The sequence below is a fragment of the Arabidopsis lyrata genome (assembly GCF_000004255.2).
Source record: "Arabidopsis lyrata subsp. lyrata unplaced genomic scaffold ARALYscaffold_3, whole genome shotgun sequence".
Lineage (NCBI taxonomy): Eukaryota > Viridiplantae > Streptophyta > Magnoliopsida > Brassicales > Brassicaceae > Arabidopsis > Arabidopsis lyrata.
This window is the reverse complement of record NW_003302553.1, coordinates 19389761-19403152: the sequence shown is the minus strand read 5'-3', so window position 1 is coordinate 19403152 and position 13392 is coordinate 19389761. Positions and strand designations below refer to the sequence as shown.

The 13392-nt window shown below is 34.1% G+C and overlaps 3 protein-coding genes and 1 long non-coding RNA gene across 7 annotated transcripts; 3 read left to right on the top strand and 1 right to left on the bottom strand.

The window, feature by feature from the left end:
- Positions 1 to 70: 70 nt before the first annotated feature.
- Positions 71 to 1961, top strand: LOC9322003. 4 transcript variants are annotated; one of them, XM_021030672.1, is made up of 6 exons: positions 71 to 252; positions 915 to 1029; positions 1148 to 1212; positions 1362 to 1405; positions 1470 to 1509; positions 1602 to 1961. In XM_021030672.1, the coding sequence occupies exons 2-6, from the start codon at positions 947 to 949 to the stop codon at positions 1871 to 1873; spliced, it is 504 nt and encodes a 167-aa protein (XP_020886331.1). In that variant the 5' UTR covers positions 71 to 252; positions 915 to 946; the 3' UTR covers positions 1874 to 1961. The 4 variants fall into 4 exon arrangements, with proteins under 4 accessions (XP_020886331.1, XP_020886329.1, XP_020886330.1 ...); XM_021030670.1 differs by having other exon boundaries at positions 451 to 1029; XM_021030671.1 differs by having other exon boundaries at positions 71 to 652.
- A 974-nt stretch (positions 1962 to 2935) lies between these two features.
- On the top strand, positions 2936 to 4789 carry LOC9319923 (LRR receptor-like serine/threonine-protein kinase ERECTA). Its single transcript, XM_002885890.2, has one exon. It carries the CDS (start codon positions 3183 to 3185, stop codon positions 4551 to 4553), a length of 1371 nt encoding a protein of 456 aa, XP_002885936.1. The 5' UTR covers positions 2936 to 3182; the 3' UTR covers positions 4554 to 4789.
- A 1281-nt stretch (positions 4790 to 6070) lies between these two features.
- LOC110229639 lies at positions 6071 to 7341 on the top strand. The gene is made up of 4 exons (XR_002333013.1): positions 6071 to 6206; positions 6425 to 6450; positions 6560 to 6809; positions 7013 to 7341. It is a non-coding gene; the product is annotated as an uncharacterized LOC110229639 (long non-coding RNA).
- Positions 7342 to 10317: 2976 nt separating this feature from the next.
- Positions 10318 to 12160, bottom strand: LOC9319922 (adenylyl-sulfate kinase 1, chloroplastic). Its single transcript, XM_021032810.1, has 7 exons — positions 11722 to 12160; positions 11482 to 11622; positions 11256 to 11405; positions 11049 to 11167; positions 10884 to 10968; positions 10757 to 10803; positions 10318 to 10634 (listed from the first exon to the last, which is right to left on the bottom strand). The coding sequence occupies exons 1-7, from the start codon at positions 11915 to 11917 to the stop codon at positions 10539 to 10541; spliced, it is 834 nt and encodes a 277-aa protein (XP_020888469.1). The 5' UTR covers positions 11918 to 12160; the 3' UTR covers positions 10318 to 10538.
- Between the last annotated feature and the right edge of the window lie 1232 nt (positions 12161 to 13392).

The following is a 13392-nucleotide window of genomic DNA, read 5'->3' as shown; positions in this document are numbered from 1 at the left end:
AACCTGAAGGGGGCGCCAGACGGCAGGCAGCCCCTATCCATACAAAAGGCTGGATACCGGGAATCTTATCAGCTCGATTCATCCTCTTAGTCTTTACCTAAAGCTCGATTCATCGTCTATGTCAGTTATCAACTCGATTTCATCGCCTCCGTCGCAGATCTGAGCTCCAATTCATCCTCTGATCTCAGTTCGATTTCATCCCTTCCGTCGCACATCTCGGGTTGATTTAACTTTCTCCGTCGCACAGATTAGGTCGATTTGTCCTCCATTATTGCTCAGTTCGATTTCATTCTATATGTTGCATAGTTCATATCAATTTCATCTCTACTCAAGTTTTTTCTGAGATTTATGTTATCTTTATGCGATTTAGGTTCTCTCAAGTTTTTTTCTATGAGATTTATAACTAGTCTCTCAAGGTTTTCTTTATGCGATTGTTTGGGTTCTCGGCAGCGATAAAGCTATTCTCGGTGGTGAGGGGGAAGCGTGTTATTCAGAATGTTTTAGTATCTCTCTGGGTTAGAAATTGTGCGTCTCTACCTGATTCCTTAGAATGGTTTTTGTTGTGTAAACTGATGATGATTTCATGCCCTCCAGGTGTTCGACGAATTGCCTCATTATTGGTTGCTTGTTTCTTGACGTTGTTTGGCGTTCTGTAAGCTGATTCCTATTAGATATATCTCATCTGATATTAGTATTACTAGTTTTAAGAAAATTTTCAGTAGTTTCCTTTATATTGTTCTTTTAGTTCTTTTAGTTTGAGTTCTTTTAGTTCTTTTAGTTTCTTGACATTGTTTGGCGTTCCGTAAGCTGATTTCTTTTATATTGTTCTTTTAGTTCTTTTATCTGATTACGTTTTAGTTCTACTGATATTATATTGTTCTTTTGGCTTACTAATGGATGGATTCTTTATTCAGCTTAAGGGGTTAAGTTAAATTGCAATTAAGCAATGGTTAGAGAATGGGGTTCGAAGCATGTTGGTGGTAGAGGCGCCGCCTCTGGTCAGAACAATGCCATAGATCAAATTGAAAGGTATGTTATGTACAGCTTATTACATTTAGTTCATTATTGCACTTAGTTATGGATCATTATTGAATCTGGTGTGACTAATTTGATTGTTGTTTTCTTTCGTGTGTTTTATATTGTGAAGTTACGAATGTAAAATTTGTCTAAAGGTGCATAACAACGAAAGAGACTACTTATCGCATCTTCACGGTAAGAGGCATCACACCAATTTGTATGATATAGTCAACTTAGCATATCAATTGAATATTATGGAAACAACTCATTTTGTGAAACAACAATTGGTTTTGTTGCACTTGTCATCTATTATTGTTATTGATATTTGCTTTTTTCATATTCAGCTCATTTTCAAGAGAAAAAGTTCAGAGATGAAATGAAAACAGAGGTACGCAAATGTTTTATTACTTGATGTCCTTATGTAGCTTTTAAATTTGGGTACTTTTGTGCAGAACACTTCAGATAATGATCTTTATGATTCAGAATTTTCTGGTAAGTACTTTTTTCTCTTATGCTCTTGCTAAATCTGTACATGTTAATCATTTGTATCAAATCTAATATGTTTTGTTTCAATTGATTATCATAACCTCCTGATTTAAGTAAATGGTTTCCGGACTATGTCTATGAATCCCCGATGTTGGATACATGTTATGGTTTTGAATTCTCTGACCTTAAAGAAAGTGAAAGTATAAAGGATTTGGAAATTAAGAAAGAGACACCAACAAAAATCGATGACTTAGTCTCTTCTAAGATTGATGATATGACTGACTCGCAAGCTGCATATTCAGGTGAGCAAATATATGATGGAGCTGGACACTTTGATTGTTGTGTTTCTTTTATTGATCTTATTTCTTAATCTACTTGTATGTTTGTGTTGTTGGAGTAACATAAGTTTGTTCTCTTTTGATTCTTAATACTCATAATGTTTGTGATGTTTCTATTTAGACTCTATGCGTTTGCTTAAGATTTTACTTTGTTTTTTTGGAGGATTGAGTTTTGAGATACTGAGCATGTCAATCTGATAGTAAAAGGCAATGTTTATTCTCTCTCGTTTTCAACATGAAACGTAGCCTGCTTTCTTCCCGTTTCCACAGCTCTGTAAAGTTGTAAATTAGGACATGTCGAAATTAGTTCGGGTATTTCTCGGGTTTTAAATTCAATACCCGAATATACCCAAACCCGAATAAAACCGAACCGAACCCGACCCGAAATTATATATATACCCATTTGGTTCCTCTTAAGCAAGACCCGAAAATACCCAAACCCGAATTACCCTACCCGAACCTGACCCGAAGACCCAAACGCCCATGCCTATTTGTAACCTTCTCTAAGGTTTTAACCAACTCCGGTTTACTAAGCTTCTGATTTCGTCTAGGTTGTCTTCAATCCTAGATCCAATCTGAACACATGCTAAACTAGAAATTCAACATCAATAAAGAGGTTTTGGATTTTAATGTTTATTCATTTCTCAGATTCAAAAAGCTCCAATGGAATCACCTGTAAGACAAGACAAAGCTCAGAGAAATTGTTTGAGGAAACAAATCGATCTAGCATTACAGAGATTCTGTGACTTTCACGTAAAACAAATCAATCTCTTTAAACTTCTAACTTCCACAAGAACAAGAAGACCACCTTTTCTTGTAGTGATCTTGTTACGTGTTAAAAGTAATAACTATTCAATTATATTGAATAAAAATCGCAGGTTAATAAGGTTCAAGACTTAGTGACTTACTTGAGGAGCAGGCCTGTTGAGGAGCAACCATTGGATTGCGGATCGGAGTATACAATCTTTACGTTGTTAAGATTTTCTAATTAAAATCACATAGATCTCATATATTTTGTGTATAGTATAAGTGTATAATATATACATTTTTTTTTTTACACCGACATATATAGTGTTTTTCAATCCTCTCGTAAGAATAAAAAATTCGAGCATGGTTATCGCCACTTATTACGGATACCACGTATTATTGCCACTTGCAAATTATTCAGTCAAATATGGTCAACTTTGTGTTTAAAAGGTTATTTTACTAAGAAAAACGTGTTACAAAGGATAAAAAAATGCAAAGAAAAAATGAATTGAGATCTCGAGAGACAAGACTCTCCCTTTATTAATAGTGTACCAATTGCTTCTCTCAATATCACCACACTACACAAACACAACCATGAACTCTTGCTCATTCACTCTTTTCATCTTGGCCGCCATTATCTTTCTCCGGTGTTTAAGTTCCACTAGAGCTGCCACATGTCATCCTGATGACGAGGCAGGTCTCTTAGCCTTCAAATCGGGTATAACCCGAGATCGTTTGGGCATTTTTAGCCAGTGGAAGAAAGGTACTCCATGTTGTTCATGGATGGGTGTCATTTGCATCACCAACGACCGCGTCACCACACTGAGAATAAGCGGCTCTACCGTTCTTGGCCAAAGCGTCGTTTCCGGCACAATCTCACCGTCTCTGGCCAAACTTCAGCACCTCGAGGGGGTTTACTTTACCTATCTTCAAAATATTACAGGGTCTTTTCCCCAATTTCTTTTCAAATTACCAAAGTTAAAGTATATTGACTTAACGGGTACTCGCCTCTCCGGTCCCCTTCCGACTAACATCGATGCGCTAAGCCAGTTGGAAGAGTTAATTCTGGAGGACAACCAGTTCACTGGTCCAATCCCGACTTCAATATCTAATTTGACTCGGTTAACTTGGTTCAGTCTCCGTGGAAACCGCATCTCTGGCACCATCCCAGATATTTTCAAATCCATGACGCAGCTTGGATTTCTCGCTCTCTCCCGCAATCGATTATCCGGGAAACTTCCTCCGTCTTTTGCATCGCTTGCGCCAAGTCTCGTGGTCCTCGAACTAAACCAAAACAATCTCTCGGGGAAGATCCCTAACTATTTATCAAGATTCAAGGAGATGTCCTCATTGTATCTCTCCAAGAATCAATACTCGGGGGTCGTGCCAAAGAGTTTCGCCAATATGACCAAACTTAATCATCTTGACCTCTCCCACAATCTTCTAACCGGTCCATTCCCAGACTTGAAGATGATCGATAACATTATTTACGCTTTGGATCTATCGTACAACCGATTCCACCTAAAAACAATACCGAAATGGGTGACCTCTTCACGATCCATCCACTCGTTGAAGCTAGTTAAATGCGGGATCAAGATGAGATTTGAAGATTGGAAGCCAGAGGGAACAAAACTTTTTTCCGACATCAATCTTTCAGAAAACGAGATCTCAGGGAGTCCAACATGGTTTCTTAACAACGCAGAGAATCTTATGGAGTTTCAGGCATCAGGGAACAAACTCCGATTTGACATGGAGAAGCTGAAATTCAAAAAATCGTTGAGACTATTAGATATGTCAAGGAACTTGGTATTTGGGAAGGTACCAGCGACGGTGGCTGGATTGGAAAAACTCAACTTAAGTCAAAACCATCTTTGCGGAAAGCTTCCGGTGACAAAGTTCAAGGCCAATACGTTTGCTGGTAACGACTGTCTCTGCGGCTCTCCACTTTCTCCTTGTAAAGCTTAGCCGCATGAAAAACTATAACTTCGTATTTTTGGATTTACTTTGACACTCTCTAGTCTCTACATAAAAATATTGTATTGATAATAACAAAGTAATTGTAAGATACGAAGTTATGAATATGCATTATTTTTTTCATGCACTTGAAATGTTAGTATAATTAAACATGAGGACGTGGGCTAAATGCAATTGTAAGATCACCAAACAGTTTTTCTTAGAAAGAGGAACTGAACAACTGATCATTGTCCTTGTCAATGGTTCTATCGACTTAAAATGATACAAAGAATTAATGTGTCCCATGTCGTGCTTCAGTGACTGAAAATTGAAACTTCAATGTCGTTCTATCATCTTGATTCGATGTCCACCACATGACCGACGTCATCCATATTAGCAATCCATATAATTAAGAGGTGGAACAATCTTATTAATTACAAACCTTATCAGTCGTCTAATGCGCGTGTTAGGGTATTGAAACTCTTTTCTTTTATTTTTTGGTCAGTGTGTAAACTGCAAACAAAATTATTATTTTCGCTTGTAAGCTTCGGAATAAAAATAAAAATATTACTTATATACATGATAAAAATTGATGAAAAGACCAGAGTAGTATTCAAATACAAATGCTCCAACAAATTTGTGTAGTTTTGGTTTGCATGGGGATGATTTGATTCTTTGGGGAAAAGTAAAAAAATTGATTATATTGGATACACTCAAAATTCAACCTAAGATTATATTGGAGACCAAGAAGGGGACAATTGCTTTTTCTAGACCATTTGGTGGTCTTGAATGCAAAACTAGACCCCATATTCCTTTTTTGAGAAACATAACCACTAATGGCAGTGAAATTACAGTTGACTCCACTAAGAGCACCATTATTGGTGGTATCTTAGATGGTTCTTAGCTTATTATCTTAGAATTAAATATTGAAAAATAAATCAAAACAGGTTAAATGCTAAGATTTGACTATTAGCTAAGAGCTTTTGGGAGTGTTAAGAGCTAAAATTTGATTCTTAACTTACAAAAACCAAAATTTTAATATTAAACAATGTTAAGAGCTAAAGCTAAGAATCCACCGTTAATGATGGTCTAAGACCAAACAAAAAACAGAAGCCGAAATGACAGATGTACCCCGAGAGAAGTCAGCAATATATGTCAATCTGGTTGATTACAAATTTAAGTCTACTCCTTAATTAAAGTTTAAATTTTAATTAGAAAAATTATAAAAATATAATTTGATAAAACTATTGATCAAATAATAACAACATAGACTTCCTGCATTGAAATAAAATATATTTACATATAAACTAGTCGATTTAGGAAAGGTTGATTAAGCTAAAATTATTTGATTTAGGGTTTGCTTAAGTAGACTTCTCTGTACACTATTGGTGGTTGACTTTGTTTTGCCATCAACCATAACCGACAATTTATCCAAACCGATCGGTTTTCTCGGTTTAAAGGGTACACATATAAAAACTAAAAAACCCTAGATCTATTTCATTATTCTCCGCCTACCACAAAAAAAAAAAACCCTAGATCAGTCTCTCCTTTTCTCTCCTTCTCACACTAAAAACCCTAGATCTATTTTGCTCTTCATCTCTGTTTCTTTCACTCTCTTGTTGTTTCACTCTCATCTCAGCCACCGTCATCCTCTCTCCCTCCAAGGTAATTTCTCTGCTTTGTTTTTCTTTGTCTCAGTTGGTCCTTATCTAAAATCTGCTTCAAAAATGGAAAATTGCTTTGGGTTGTTGTAATTGTGATTTGGGTTGTTGATTTGAAGCAATAATGACCAATTTTGGATTTCTTTTTCTCTGTTGTTCACTTGTAAACCCAGAATCTGATCTTAAATTAGAAGGTTTATTTTTTTGTGGAACACTTTACAGATTTTTAGAAGAATTGGAGCAAAAAGGTAAAAAAAAAAAGCTCATTTAACTTAAATTTCAATCATGATCTTGCTTGTTCTTGTTTGTGTTTTGCAAAGTTGTCATTTTAATTCTGCTTTGATTTTATTATTTCAGTAACATTGCTAGGAAAAGGAGCCAGTCTTGAAAGTGTACCATGTCTCCCACGCCAAAATCACTTGGAGGTGGAGTTTGAAGAAATGAAGGAGTTGACGGATAGATGCAAGGTCAACGGTTTGGTCAATTGCAAAAATAGACCACACCGTAGACTTCGAGTTATTGTCTCTGCGTAGAGGCTTGTTGATGTCTACTCGTATGACATCTACATGAAGTCGGCAAAATTTGAAAACTAATTTATTGCAAATTGGTGAATAATTTTTAAGATTTTCTTCTTGTATTCTTTGAGGAATAATTATGGTTTTGATATCGATGGTTGACTAATGGTGGCGGCGGCTGCGTCCTCACTCTATTACCAACCAGTATCCTTTTTTCAGCAATATTTTTTGGTCATTTTGGGTTCTTGATTCTTGAATTTTGATGAAATCTCTCCACAAAACGAACTTGTTTCAGGAACGGTGGTGGACAAAGTGGTGGAGGAGCTCGAGCAGCGGTTTTCAGTGCTTCACGGCATCAATCGGAGCTCAGATACACAATTGATCAAACCAGAAAATCATATCTTTGGCCTCTCACCATTTCTCAACTTGTTCTTGTATACTTCAAGAAGGCTGCAATTAGAAAATCCAAAGAGTCGATTGGTAATGTATTATTGGTATTGTTGGATTGGTAATGTATTGTTCGATTGGTAATGTATTATTGGTTTGAGATTTGTTTGAGAACTGTGTTAAATCAGGTTTCATGGTCGTATAACAAAACAATAAAGTAAAACCTCTATAAATTAATAATGTTGGGACCATGATATTTTATTAATTTATAGTGATATTAATTTATAACGTAAATTAATATTTATTAATTTATAGAAAGTTTTGTTTCAATGTGAAAAGTTTTTTAAAAAAATACGAGCTAAAGCAATGTGATCTAGATAAAATTAATGTTTTGGATGTTATAAATTTTATAGTTTTAGCCTTAAACACTTAATATTTCGAAGAAAAACTAATTTATTTTGACAATGAATAACAACGATTATAGAATTCACATATACAAACGATATACATAAATTAAAATTCACAAATAGTGACATCCATTGTTGTATTTGAAAAATCTATACGACTATTAAAACAAAAATTATGCATATTCAAAATTTGAAAACTTACAAAAACTTTTAGCTATTTTTATGAAAACACTAAAACTATTATATATATATGTGCATATTTACATGATTATTAATTTATGATATTATTGTGACTATATTTTTACATACAGATTTCAAAAAACTTATTATCTTATTATCTTATCGTGTTTATTAATTTATCTAGTATTAATTTATAGAGGTTATACTGTATAGCTATCATAAGATCAAACAATAACATATGAAAACAATGCTATCATATAACATTTATAGCGTTAATGCAAAATGCTATTGTAAGATAGACCAATCAATAGCAAATCAAAAACAATGCTATCATATGTGTCATATACCATAGCAATAAACAAACGCTATAATATGTGTGCGACCTATTATAACTGTCGCAAACACAGCGTTTGATAATGCGCTATCAATCACTTTTGATAGCATTAATCGTATGCTAACAATATTAATATTTCTTGTAGTGACAATATGAAGATCATCATAAAATATAATTACGAATCACAAAAGAAACTTTTGATACCCAAGCATATAAAAAAAACTATTGGACAAATATAATTACAAAATCAATACAAAGCAATAATACGCATATAAAATATATAATATAACAGAAAGAAACACAAACATTTAAATAGGTAAATATATGTAGAATATACCAACCAAATCTATAAAAATACCTTTCCAAACTCGCTCTATTCTTGTCAACACCACCTTCGTTCGAAAGCTTTGTCAATGGAACCTCCCACGTTCTACAAAACTGAAACACATACCAAAAGAATCAAATCAGCAAAACAATAAATCAACGAACTAATACAAAAAATAAAACAAACAACAAACAATATGCACACTACCTCTAAAGGTAAATGAAAACAATATATGCATGACAAACAATTTGATTCATCAGAATCGCAGCTATATAATAAAAACTATAACGGTGAAAACTATCTAATGGGCACAGAAAAAAATAATACCTAATTCTCTGGCCGATCAACAATATATATAGCTTTTAAATTAGGGCAAACATCAATCATTATCTTAAGAATTTTAACTTTTTAATTAGAAACTAAATCAGAAAACTAACAAAAACGAATATTAACTACTAAGATATAGAATTTATCCAAAAATTAACAAATAAATTTAACTTTTTACTTAGAAACTAAATCACAAAACTAACAAAAACGAATATTAACTACTAAGATATAGAATTTATCCAAAAGATTAGCAAATAAATTAAAGTTAACATTTCATAATCCATAAATTCGAGACATTATGACATTCTTACCCCCAACGATTACACTATAAAAAATAATAATTAAGGGTGATTAAGACTAATCATCTCAAAACACGATTAGACTTATATACCCCTAACAATTAAGAACAAAAAATTTTGAAATCGAGGGTGTTTAGGACATTATTATAGAGATCAACACACGATTAGACTTATATACCCCTAATTACGAAGAAGAAGAAATTTCGAGAAGAACAATTCATTAAGGGTGTTTAGGACAAATCATTCCAACTTTTAACCACAGACCTCCAATGCCCTAACTTTGAATATGGTGTGTTTCTACTTCTCAATTAATTATTGTAGAGATTGGATAGATTGGAATCTTCATTTGGATACCCTGTAATTTTAGGGTATCCGATTGTTGTCAATAATCCCTAATCCCTAAGAAAGTAAGAGCATCCTCATTGGTAAGTCTCTTAATTTGGAATCCTAAACTAATAAATATTAATATTTTAATATAATTCAATTATCTACTTAAAATTAAATATGTAAAAGAAAATTATACCATTCAAGAGTTGGCATTTGTCCATGAAGACTCTTAAAGAAGGATTTATGGGTCCTTAGGGCACACGCAGTAGTACATGTGTGTCTTGGGTGTAAACAGTATTATAATATTATAATAAAGTAAAGAAAGAGAGAAATAGTGAGAGAGATGATAATTTTTGCCTGTCTCCGACCGAGTTTTTGCCTGTCTCCATTCAGCGCTGGCCACGTGCCACTTACACCCCTTGGAGAAAAGTTGCAAGTTTACACCCGTTGCCTCTCTCCAACCTTGTTTTTCTATTATTTTTGTTTTTTTTATTCCTTACACCCGGGTGAAAAGTGCCCCACTGTGTATGGTCTTAAAGAAGGATTCTTCACATTCTCTTTCCAAATTTTTAATATTTTATTATTATTTTTGAGAGAAACCCACATTTAAATCCCCCATTGGGGATGGTCTAATAACTCGAAAAACTATTAGAAATCAAATAACACTTTCCTAATTGAAATGACTAGACACAAATCCATATAAGCCCCAAAACGTGTTTGACCTGGCTATATTCGCAGTGGTCCAACCTGGTTAAGGTCCAATCATTGAGACTAAAAAACATTGAGATGTTACCGTCTTTCATGAGAAGAATGACTCTATGTAGATAAAAAAAAATACGTGTTTGACTCGAAAAAGCACTCCAAAGACCTCAAAACGTACACGTTACGTGAACATCACAAGATTCACAACCATTTTGTTCATAATTTTTGTTTTGTCACCCTATTTGGTTAAGCCATTAAATCCTGGTTTCATTAGTGCTTATATATCAAAATATATTGTAGAATACATATATAAATGTTTAGTAGGCTTAACCTTGATTTCATCATATTATATACAGAACCATAACATCAAGATTTAAAGTACAAAAAAAAGAGAACAAGAAAAATTATGAGAGATTATATTTATTTTTCGCTTGTGATTCCATAAAACAGCCATGGATTTGCTTAATTTTATACTTTGGCTTGTTAAATAGAACTATGACCGTGGGATAACAAATTTGTGTATCTAAAGTATGTTATGCCTGAAGATAACCCTTGTTATCTAAGTATCCGACGACCTTTTCAGCCATTTCGATTGGAGAAGTTCCTGATCCTTCGCGGCCTAGAGAAATCTTCACATGACAAAAAGAAAATAGAACAAAAGGTAAGACAAGTGAATGACTCCAAAAAAGCTCAGCATCAAGATCAAGAACCAAAACATCCCATTCTGTTTTCAAATATTATTGACATTTACCTCGCAGTTCAATGGTGGCTCATAAGGGTCATCGATCCCGGTAAAACCTGAAGAAACATTTCAAACTATAATGTTATTTGGGGTTCTCATTGACAGACACAATTACCAAGAGCATTTCATGAGATACCTTTGATCTTTCCTGCACGAGCAAGCTTGTAAAGACCCTTGGGATCCCTCGCCTCGCAAACTTCAAGCGGTACATCCATGAACACCTATTTGATCAGAACAAATTTTACTCAAATCTTGAAAACTTCAATACCAGACAACAAAACCCGCTCTTTGTTGTCAATACCTCGACAAAATCTCCCTCGGGGAGCAAATTTCGACAAGCGTCCCTGTCTGTTCTATAAGGAGATATCAAACTAGCAATGCAGATGATTCCAGCATCCGCAAAAAGCTTAGCAACCTCTCCTAAACAAATCAATTAGAAACAGAATGTCAACACTAAAGCTCACAACAACAACAACCAATATTCGATTAAAGAGATTATTAAGCTCACCGACTCTACGAATATTCTCTGCACGATCCTCAGCTTTAAAGCTAAGATCACGGTTTAAGCCATGCCTAACATTATCACCATCAAGAATATAACAAAGCTTCCCCTTTTGATACAACATCTGATTCAAAGCACAAGCCAAAGTACTCTTCCCTACAAATTTTGAATCAATGAAACATTAGATTTCACATAGACATAAACCAAACTTGAAGCTTGTTTCTACACGAACCTGAACCACTAAGACCGGTGACCCAAATCACACATCCTTTCTGATCAAGCAATCTCTGTCGATCAACTTTCTCAACAGAACACTCATGCCACTTTATGTTCGTCGAGTTTCCGACCGTAGACAAAGGACCTTGCTTTTGTCCTAATTATACAAAAAAAAACCCATAAAAATTGAATCTTTTTGGCAAATCAAAGCTAAAAGTCGGATTTTTTCTGGGAAATTACGAAGAACGATACATACCCGTGTGACCGTTAATAGATTTAAGCTCAGGAATAAATCCATTTTTGTTATGACTCAGAGTTTGTGATCCATCCATAGAAACACAAGCACGAACAACAACAGCAGATCTTGAATTACTCAATGAATTGCTATCGGAAAGCCCTTTTGGAGAAGCAATCGCAAGCCCAAATAGCGATTTAGCTCCGGCGGCAATCATATTTCGCGGTGGTGGGGGAAATAAAAATCAAAAATCGGATTAAGACAGAAACAAGAAGAAGAAACTAAATTTGTTGTGTCTGAATGTTTTTAATTAGGGAATGAGGAAAATGTGACCGTTAAATAAAAAAAGAAAATTGGAGTTTTTTTTTTTTTATGAGAGGGCGATTAGGTAGGTGAACTGGTGAAAATAAAGGGTTGTTGGCCACGTTTTTATAATCATCTTATTATTTGTGGGAATTATCAAAAAAGGTGCTGTTTTTGTGAACCTTGGGTTTTAAACTAAATGTATTTAATGTTGTTTGCATCCACATTCATAAAAACAGAAAAGTGGTGTAATATATTCGATGAGATACACCAATAGGGTTTGATTGGTTTAAGTTTGAACTCGATTGTTTTTTCGAGCATCCACTCGCAAATTTACATTCCTAAGAACAGAAAAATGGTAAGTATTCGATGAGATATACCAATAGTATGATTGATTTAAGCTTGAGACAGTGTTTTCATGTCTGATCCGTACCATCCGGTCCGACCGGTAAATCTGCAATCCGGACACTACTCCGGTTTAGATTTAGTGATAATATCCATTAATTTAAAAACCAGAAAAACCTATAAAAACTTATATTCCCTCCGTTTTATATTAAGTGCCGTTTTAGATTTAAAATTTTGTTACAAAATAAGTGTCGTTTTGTATTTTCAATGTAGATGTTTGTAAAAAATTTCAGTTTTATCCCTACTTTATTAATGTGCTGGCCAATGAAATTTTTTGTATAATATATTAATAAGGGGTAAAACAGAAAATTTAATAGTTTTCTTAATAAGCGTGAGAAAACCTTAAACGACACTTATAGTGAAACAGAGGGAGTATATGATCTGCGACCCGGTGAACCGGCCAGATAACGATTCCCGAGAATTCACTAAATCGTTGGTTAATTTCGTTGATTGGTTTAAGTTTGACCTTGATTGATTTTCCATAACAATTTGTAAAATGTAGAGTTTGCCAAATGTTGCTATCGTTTGATTACTGTATTCATGCGTAAGAGAACATAGTAATGGAGAAGGTAATAGCCGAAATAGGATTCGTTTTAACTATATAAATCGTTTTAAATCATTTTAACAATTATAAAAAGGGAGACTCACAAAAATGCCCCTTTTTCAATACCCCTTTTCAAAAATGTCCCCTTTGGCTGTCCATTTTTAAAAATACCCTTTTTTATGTACAAAATGACTAAATTACCCTTCTTTTAATAAAAGATATCACAAATATATAAGGAAATATAACAAAATTAGGTTCACAGAATACAAAATATTTTTTGGCGAGAAAAGTGATCCCGCAATTTTCCCGCCAAAACACTTGTAAAAACCTTTAAAATACCTTGTAAAATTTCTCCGTAAAATTTTTTCCCGCCAAAAAATTTTTTTTGCGGGAAAAGTGATTCCGCAATTTTTTTGGCGTTAAATTTTGGCTGGAAAATT

What these genes read in the sequence shown, in the direction of transcription:
- LOC9319922 (XM_021032810.1), bottom strand. Translation starts at nt 11,917, where the DNA reads ATGATTGCCGCCGGAGCTAAATCGCTATTTGGGCTTGCGATTGCTTCT. An exon ending in TCGTGCAGGAAAGATCAAAG is followed by an intron (nt 10,804 to 10,883) that starts GTATCTCATGAA and finishes ATGTTTCTTCAG; the next exon opens with GTTTTACCGGGATCGATGAC. An exon ending in AGCCACCATTGAACTGCGAG is followed by an intron (nt 10,635 to 10,756) that starts GTAAATGTCAAT and finishes TGTCATGTGAAG; the next exon opens with ATTTCTCTAGGCCGCGAAGG.
- LOC9319923 (XM_002885890.2), top strand. Translation starts at nt 3,183, where the DNA reads ATGAACTCTTGCTCATTCACTCTTTTCATCTTGGCCGCCATTATCTTT.
- LOC9322003 (XM_021030672.1), top strand. Translation starts at nt 947, where the DNA reads ATGGTTAGAGAATGGGGTTCGAAGCATGTTGGTGGTAGAGGCGCCGCC. An exon ending in CTACTTATCGCATCTTCACG is followed by an intron (nt 1,213 to 1,361) that starts GTAAGAGGCATC and finishes TTTCATATTCAG; the next exon opens with CTCATTTTCAAGAGAAAAAG. An exon ending in TTATGATTCAGAATTTTCTG is followed by an intron (nt 1,510 to 1,601) that starts GTAAGTACTTTT and finishes ATTGATTATCAT; the next exon opens with AACCTCCTGATTTAAGTAAA.